Source organism: Corvus hawaiiensis, chromosome 26, assembly GCF_020740725.1.
Source record: "Corvus hawaiiensis isolate bCorHaw1 chromosome 26, bCorHaw1.pri.cur, whole genome shotgun sequence".
NCBI lineage: Eukaryota > Metazoa > Chordata > Aves > Passeriformes > Corvidae > Corvus > Corvus hawaiiensis.
Window position 1 is genome coordinate 12,299,314 of NC_063238.1, and position 9,259 is coordinate 12,308,572.

Below are 9,259 nucleotides of genomic sequence, written 5' to 3' on the forward strand. Positions count from 1 at the left end.
AAGTGTTATAATAATTTTTGTATCATTTTAACACTTTGCTCACTGTCTCAAAGCTGCTCATATTCCTTAGAGTATAAATAACTAAAATTTCTGGCAAAGCCATGAGGTTCTCCGATATTCACTTTTTTTCTCATAATATTGGTTCTGTAAAAGACAATGACCAGCTATTCCAGGCAAAGTGGAAGGCTGTGAGGTGTGGAGATGCCTGAATTTTATCAAAATGGCTTTTTTCCATCATAGGGCAGTTTATGCAGAACCAGGCCAGCTGGAGACAGATGGGGCTCACCCATCTAAAAGGGGGAAAAGGATTCTAGCAAGGCTGATTGAGAGGCCTTTAAACTAGGTTTGAAGGGGGATGGGGATAGGACCAGGCTCACTAGAGATGAGCCTGGGGGCAGCATGCCAGTGTTGGGGGTGAAATCAATAGCCCACCTGAAGTGCATGTACACCACTGCACACAGTATGGGTAACAAACAGGAGGAGCTGGAAGCCATCGTGCAGCAGCAGAGCTATGATGTAGTTGCCATCATGGAAACATGGTGGGAGTGTGGCAATGGATGGTTATAAGCTCTTCAGAAGCAACAGGTAAGGAAGGAGAGGTGGTGGGGTGGCTCTGTACGTTAGGGAGTGTTTCAACTGTATAGAGCTCAAGAACAGACTATTGGAGATTGGCCAGTGTGACACACGGCTACAAGAAGGGTCAGAAGAATGGTCCAGGCAACTACAGGCCTCTCAGCCTGACCTCAGTGCTGGGGAAGGTTATGGAACAGACTATCTTGAGAGCAATCACACATCACAAAGTACAACCAGGGGATCAGGCCTAGACACAGTGGGTTTAGGAAAGGCAGGTCCTGCCTGACCAACCTGATCTCCTTTTATGACCAGGAGACCTGCCTAGTGGATGAGGGAAAGGCTGTGGATGCTGCCTACCTGGACTTCAAAAAAGCCTTTGATACTGTCTCCCACAGCATTCTCCAGAAGCTGGCAGCCCATGGCTTGGACAGGTGTGCTCTTCATTGGGTTAAAACTGGCTGGATGGTTGGGTCCAGGGAGTGGTGGTTAATCATCCAGCTGGCATCTGGTTACTAGTGGGGCTTTCCAAGGCTCAGTATTGAGGCCAGTCCTGTTTAATATTTTTATCTATGATCTGAACGAGGGGATCAAGTGCACCCTCAGTCAGTTTGCAGACAACACAATGTTGAGCAGGAGTGTTGATCTGCTGGAGGGCAGGAAGGCTCTGTAAAGGGATCTGGGCAAGCTGAACTGATGGGCCAAGGCCAGCTGTATAAGGTTCAACAAGACAAAATGCTGGGTCCTGCACTTTGGTCACAACAACCCCATGTAGTGCTATAGACATGGGAAAGAGTTGCTGGAAGGTTGTCCAGTGGAAAAGGACCCGGGAGTGCTATTCAACAGCAGGCTGAACATGAGGCAGCAGTGTGCCCTGGTGGCCAAGACCACCAATGGCATCCTGCCTCTTATCAGAAATAGTGTGGACCAGAGGGCAGTGATCATCCCCCTGCACTTGGTACTTGTGAGGCCACACCTGGAATCCTGTGTTCAGTTCTGGGCCCCTCACTACAAGAAAGACTTTGAGGTGCTGGACCTTGTCCAGAGGAGGACAACAAAGCTGGTGAAGGGTCTGGAGCACAAGTCTTGTGATGAGCAGCTGAGGGAGCTGGGCGTGTTTAGCCTGGAGAAAAGGAGGCTCAGGAGAGGCCTTTTCACTCTCTACAGCTGCCTGAAAGGAGGTTGTAGCCATGTGGAGGTCAGGCTGTTCTCCCAGGCAACCAGTGGCAGGATGAGAGGATATGGCCTCAAGCTGTGCCAGGGAAGGTTCAGGTTGAACATCAGGAAGAATTTCTTCACTCAAAGGGTTGTCAGGCATTTGAACAGGGTGCCTAAGGAGTCAGCAGGTCTTGAAGTGCTCAAGAAACAACTGGTGTGTCACTTAGTGCTATGGTTTAGTTGGCATGGCGGTGTTCGGTCAAACATTGGACTTGATGGTCTTGGAGATCTCTTTCAACCTTAATGTTTCCATAATTCTGTGATTCTGTGATTCTATGATTCTATGAAAATGAGTGACAAAATATATTATAAAACCTATCTCCTTAGACAGAAAGCAAAATTTTATTTCTTGGAGGTCTTTGTCTACTTACACATTTTAATAATTATGAGAAACTCGGTTCACCTTCATACTACTTACTTTTTAACATCTTGGTCTCAACCTAATTCAGGATCAATACCTTCAATCGCTGTAGCATCTGAAATTTGTCCAGACATGACAATTCAGCAGGACTAATCTCCTGAACAATGCTTCCTGTTTATTCTTCTTAACTTTGACTTTCAGCTCATAAATTTATGCCTGCCTACGAAAGTGTGCGCTATGTAGTACTGAATTACCATCTTACACATGGTATTCCCCAATCAATTCTCCACACTGTATAAAGTTTTCCATAATTACAATTAATGCATAAAATTCTTAATGGTCTGCACATTAGCAGGAACTATATATCCTTCACTTGGTGACTTGCAGTAATAAATATCACCTCCTATTGTATTTTTAAAATGGTAAGACCAGTCGTGGCTTGCTTTCTGAAATGAATTGGCTTACTGCAGGCGGTAAAGCAATCAAGTTTTGACCATGTCTAAGATGAGTCTAATGTTTTCTCTGTGCAGAATTCAAAACAATGAAACAAAATAATGAATGCAGTAGCCAAAACAGCTTCCGCCATTCTGTGTTTTTTTGACACATGCACATTTGAAAGGATTTAATCAAACCCTAACAAGTACACTTGTATCAGTCTAACCAAAACATTGTTTATTTTGTTTTACAGATTTTGGCCATTGTGTCCATTCTGTTCATCGTCCTGTCCACTATTGCTTTGTCTCTTAACACACTGCCAGAACTTCAAGTAATAGATGAATTTGGGCAGCCAAATGACAACCCTCAGCTAGCACACGTTGAAGCTGTGTGTATTGCTTGGTTTACCATGGAGTATCTTTTGCGTTTTCTGTCCTCACCAAATAAGTGGAAGTTCTTCAAAGGCCCATTAAATGTCATTGACTTACTGGCTATCTTGCCGTACTATGTCACCATTTTCCTCACAGAGTCCAATAAAAGTGTCCTGCAATTCCAAAACGTCAGACGTGTGGTTCAGATATTTCGAATTATGAGGATCCTAAGGATTCTTAAGCTCGCCAGACATTCAACAGGCCTTCAGTCTTTAGGCTTTACACTCAGGCGGAGTTACAATGAATTGGGCTTGTTAATATTATTTTTAGCCATGGGAATAATGATATTTTCAAGTCTTGTATTCTTTGCTGAAAAGGATGAGGATGCTACAAAATTTACAAGTATTCCTGCGTCATTCTGGTGGGCAACAATCACTATGACTACTGTAGGATATGGTGACATTTATCCTAAGACCTTATTAGGTAAAATAGTTGGAGGACTTTGCTGTATCGCTGGAGTGCTGGTCATAGCCCTGCCCATACCAATTATTGTGAACAATTTCTCAGAGTTTTATAAGGAGCAGAAAAGACAGGAGAAGGCAATTAAGAGGAGAGAAGCACTTGAGCGAGCTAAAAGAAATGGCAGTATTGTCTCCATGAATCTAAAAGATGCCTTTGCTCGCAGTATGGAAATGATAGATGTAGCAGTAGATTCAGGAAAGCTCGGAGAACCACTCAATCCAAAGGAGACACCTGATAACAGCCACCTGTCCCCAAGCCGGTGGAAATGGGCCAGAAGGACAATGTCTGAAACAAGCTCAAACAAATCTTATGAAAACAAGTACCAAGAAGTTAGTCAACAAGACTCCCAGGAGCAATTAAATAATGCTGCAGCTTCCTCCAGCCCACAGCACCTCAGTGCCCAAAAACTGGAGATGCTGTATAATGAAATTACTAAAACTCAGTCTCAGCCTAATCTTAATGCTGGTTACCAAGACCAGTCAGCAAAGCCACCCATGTATGAGGAAGAAATAGAAATGGAAGAAGTTATAGGTCAGAGAGATCCGTTGCCAGCTGGGCCCACCGACATCGTAATGGACATGAGAAGCACATCCAGTATTGACAGTTTTGCCAGTTGTGCAACTGACTTCACAGAAACAGAGAGGTCTCCCCTCTCTCTGTTTCCTGGCTCGCACTTGCAAATGAGATTTCCAACTGATGCTGTTAATATGGAAGAAAACCAAAGAGCAAGAAGTTCTCAGTTTATACCATTTGCAAAAGACAGAGGATTTTCTCCAACTGATGTCACCTTTGAATATAATCCAATCAACAGACCTGTTACCAGTGATGGCAGTGGGCCCCAAACTGTTTCACATGGTCATTTTCATTTTGACACTGCCATGGAAAGCCCCAAAAGTTCCCTGAAAGGTAGCAACCCATTAAAATCTAGATCCCTTAAAGTTAATTTTAAAGACAATAGAGGTGGTGCTCCACATACTCCACCAAGCACCGCTAGGCCACTGCCAGTGACAGCAGGAGCAGACTTCACACAGGCTACCCCTCAGCACATCAGCACCATTCTCCTAGAAGAAAATTCCCCCCAGGGTGAACGACCTGTACTTGGTGCCGATGCATCTGCACTTTGTCAGGGACCTGCTAAAAAATCATCCCCTCTCTTTCCCAAACAAAAAATTTTCACTTTCCCTTCAAAAGAGAGGAGGAGCTTCACTGAAATAGACACTGGAGAAGAAGAAGAGTTTATGGAGCTACATGGTATGAAACATGAGAAAAAACAGGATATCAAGACAAATTGCTGTGGGGATAAACACAGTGATGGCAACAATTTAACAGGGTCGCCACAGATCACCTCTTCACCCAAAAGCATGAGCCACAACTGTACTCAAGACATTTACCATGCTGTGGGTGAGGTAAAGCCAGACAGTAACCAAGAAGGTCACAAAATGGAAAACCACTTATTTGCTCCAGAAATTCATTCAAGTCCAGGAGAAACTGGTTATTGTCCCACACGAGAAACTAGCATGTGACTAGTTACAGAAGCAATAAAAAGACCTTTTCTTAAAACAGTTAGTAATGCCTATGAACTAAAACATGGAAAGCCTCAACAAAAGTGCATAAAACGTTATTTTTGCATGGCATGAAGAGTTGTTTAGTTTAAATACTGTTTAATTAAAAAAAAGACTGCTTTTTGTAACAAACTGAAAAAAACAGGGAAAAAATTACTCAAGAATGGTGAACACAATAAAGAGAGCTCTATTAGGAGCCAGTGGTCTGCAACATCTGACATTTTTGATCCTTTCATTTATGATTGTAGACAGGTTTGGAACTCTTTTAACATTTTTTTTTCCTCGGTTACAATGAATTTTAGAATTTGCACATGAAAGGATGAAATGTCAATGCATGCATTCATAAAGATCTGAAACAAGGTGCTTTGAGCTTGCAAAATGCATATACTTGTAAATAGTTTGGGGTTGGGGGGAAAGCTACTGTTAACAAGGATTTATGGAAAAAGCATTTCCTGGGACACAGGTACTTCCTTCACAGCGTGCTGCCTGGAGGTTTTGTACAGACTTATGTTGCAAAATTGCAACTTCTACTTAAAGCATCTCATGTATCTTGCTTTCTGTTAAAAAGCTCATGAGTATATCTGTTAATTAAGGACTACAGTTTAGTTTATCTGTGCTGTAAATCATGATTTTTTTTTTATTTGCAGAACTTCAGTTATTGCTTTTGTCAGCTTAATTAATGATCCTATGAGGAAAAAAAAAGATTTAATGACCAGAACTTGAAGCATTTGATATTTTTATAGAAAACTGCCAACATTTCATAACTGAGAAAAAAAAAGTTCCATTTTAAAATTTAAAAATCAGCGTTATTTCCGTGGCAATAAATAGTGCCAAATGGCTATACAGATATATCCAAAAGTGTTCAACTTCTTAGAATATAACTTGGTATTAAAAAAAATATTTCCCACACTCTTATTTTTCCTTTAACACTATTTGCTTCTACATGATCTTTGATCTCTTACCTTTTTTCCTCCATGCAGTGCTCATACTTCAGTAATGGCAATGTTGTTGAAGTTGTTATGGTGTAAGGACATAAGAGACAAGGTTTGTAGGGGAAAGTGGTACCTTTTGTTATCATAAATCATATAGCTGGAGAAAAAGAGGCTTCAAGTACATGTGATTTGCCTCAGGTCTTCCATACGCCAAAGCTTGTCTGTGTTTTTCAGTTCAATCATTTGGACTGACAGAAGATACCACTTGACTCACCAAATATGCCTCAACCCATCCTTCCATAGCTGTTCTGAAACGGAGTATAGGATTTCCACTATACTTAAATAAAGGAAAACGTCAATCATTCCACTGAGAACTGCCAAAGCATCTTTCATTTCTCTGATTTCTCCAGCTTTGTAAAAGAAAGATGCTGAACCAAAGCCTTCATTACAAAGTAACCATCTAACCACTGTCTCGAAAAAGCTATTTTTTATTTTATCCAGAATCCATAGCTTCCTATGCTATAATATATTTAAAAAAGCTTATAGATTGCTTTAATTCCCTAAATCATAAAAAGTTTATTCAATTCATGAATTCTAATCATAAGCAAATGTATGCAGTTACACAGACATGTTCTACAAAATGTTCCCTTTTTTTTATTTTAGGAAGACTTAAAAGTACTCTAGACCAACCAATGCATGGTTTGGAACAGCAGGCTTCTACTTACCATAGGGGACCTAGGTTAATTTTTACTCATGTCTTTTTCTGTCGCTTGAATAAGTAACAACCAGGCACCTAAAGCACTCAGTGTAAAGGGACAAGCATTTTTGTTGCAACATTGCCCTTTGCTTGAAATGGCTGAGTCGATGCCACAGACATCACTCAAGCCTGGCATATAGAAAAGAGGCAAGTTTGAACAGCTCCAAAATATTGATCCTAGTGGCTGGGCCAAACAATGAGCACAGCACAATCATTCAGTTGGGTTTTTTTTGAAAGTTTTCTGTATTTCCCTAAGTTTTCTTATTTCTGTAACAAGAGAATATTGAGGTGTCTCTTCAGTCATTTGAATAACTGAGAATATAATGTCTTTTTTTTCAAACAATGTCTGGTCATTAATTCTCAAAATAAAAATTTTTTTTTTTGTCTTTAATTGCAGTTCATTTCAACTTGTTGCTGCATTTAGTTTTATGTATTTATATGGTATTCTGCATAACAATTTTCAATCATGTTGTGTCTCACTGTCCCAAAACTTAGCTTTTTAATATTTTATGGTCATTAATCTTCTACATTTATTTTTTAGTTTCTAGATCTTTTCGGTGACTAAAACTAAACGCCAGTCAATTTTTATATGCCTGAAGTGTTGGTTTGTATTTTCTATGTGCAGTTTTATGAAATCACATGGGCCTGTTCAATCTGCCTTTACATCCTAGTGAACTATTGAAGTCCAAATTAAGACCAAATGGGACCTGGTCCCATGCTCTGGATCCACAGAAAATTCCCATTCAAGAAAATAGTGTTGTTCTGGCAAGACTGAGGTCTGTGTCATGTTCCTTCTGTGTGCTTTTTCTCCCAGGTGACCCTTACTCTTTGGAAAAGCCCCCTTAGACCTATGCCACTCGATGGAAAGGGAGGAGTCCAGACATAGGAAACGTATTGCAGGAACAGACATTTAATTCCTTAAGCTCTCCTGAGCTAAACTTCATGTAAACCTGATTCTGGCCTATTAAAATCACTAAAAATTTAAAAGGGGTAAAGTCAAGGCCTCAATCCTTGTGCAGATGAATCTCCCCTGAAACCAATGGGAGTCTGGTGGAAAAAGGGACTGACTGAAATATAAATGAGAAGGACTGTAGTCTCTCCCTCTTGATGAAAATCAACAGGAGCTTTAACTATATGAATCACATGAAAGACCAGGCCCTTATTTGCTGCTGTATTTTAAATGTTTTCAGAGAAGCACATTTATTTTGAAAGCAAAAGAAATGCAATTCACTTTATTAACAGATGCTTTATTTTTTTGAAATACTAGAAGCAAAATTATTAAGCTTTAGAAGTGATTTTGGTATAATTTTGCTATCTACTTTTGACTAAGCTGAAAACTATTTCCGGAAGCACAGGTTTAGACATGTGGTTTTTCCAGTCTTGACTGCATACACAGGATCCACCTCTGAATACCTAACCTGTGCAATTCCTGATTAAAACATCTATTTGAGCAGTTGCAGGACTGGATCTAGCTTTCTGTCGAGTACAGCAGGTGTAAGAAGTGCAGGCCAGGATCACTTCATTCATCATGAGTTGATATGAAGCAAATTATGCAAAATTACACAAATATATTTTTCTGGTTTTCTAAAACTTTGAAGCCATTTCGGACTTATTACCCATTCACCACAGTAAGGAGAGAATGTGTCTGGGTTCTGGAGTCAGTCTCTAATGACAGCTGTGTAATTTTGAAACAACTTAAGGAGTCTTAGGAAGAAGTGACTCCTTTGTGCACCTGAAAGGGGTCTGACTCCTCGCATCACTGGAAAATGAAGAATGTTCAGGGAGATAGCTTTGCAATTCATCTATTTTTTATATTTTTTTACTAACTGCAGAATCCTGAATCAAAGTTTTAATTCCTTTTCAATGAAGAAACCAAATGCACATATTTAAAAAATGTTCACAGAGTAATTAGAAGAGTTTTTGGGTAATAGTCACATTGATCCAAATCTAGGTGGGGGGTGGGGGGAATAATATATCGCACAAACTGCAAAGGAAGTTCCTACAGGAAAGCTGTTTACAGGGAAGTATATTATGTGAAGAATGTAACATGGTGTAGGAAGTTTTTGCACTACTGAATTTATATAAAATACACTTTTTTAAATGAAAACACAAAAGGCCTTTTAATGCTACATTGTATAGAATATAGAAGCCTCTGTGCTAATGCAGCAATGTAATGCACTGCGTCCTCACTTCACAATTGGTCTCAAAATTCAAACATTAGTGATGTTAGAGAGGTGATATCTGATCTAACGCTAGAGCAACGGACATGAAGAGCCTTTCAGCACACTATTATGTAACCCAAAGTGTGTACAGACAGTTCTATTTTTGCCTATAACATTCATAAATCAAAACAACAATTGGCTTCGGGAGTTGTTTCCTAACAGGTAATACTGGGCAATGTATTTGTATTCCTTGAAAAACAGTGAGCTCTTTTAAAAGTAGACCTCTTCCCCTACATGTTGACTGAGCTTCTGTTTCCTTCAATGTTTACCTTCAAGTTATTTAATTAACTGCTTCAACCTCCTCTAAAT

At 40.0% G+C, this 9,259-nt stretch overlaps 1 protein-coding gene across 1 annotated transcript in view; it reads left to right on the forward strand.

The window, feature by feature from the left end:
* Positions 1-8,639, forward strand: part of KCNB2 (potassium voltage-gated channel subfamily B member 2) — a 185,917-nt gene extending 177,278 nt beyond the window's left edge. Inside the window, exon 3 of the mRNA XM_048286294.1 lies at positions 2,838-8,639. Within this exon, the coding sequence (XP_048142251.1) occupies positions 2,838-5,000 (2,163 nt within the window). The 3' untranslated portion in view covers positions 5,001-8,639. The remainder of the gene's footprint in view (positions 1-2,837) is intronic.
* Positions 8,640-9,259: the final 620 nt, after the last annotated feature.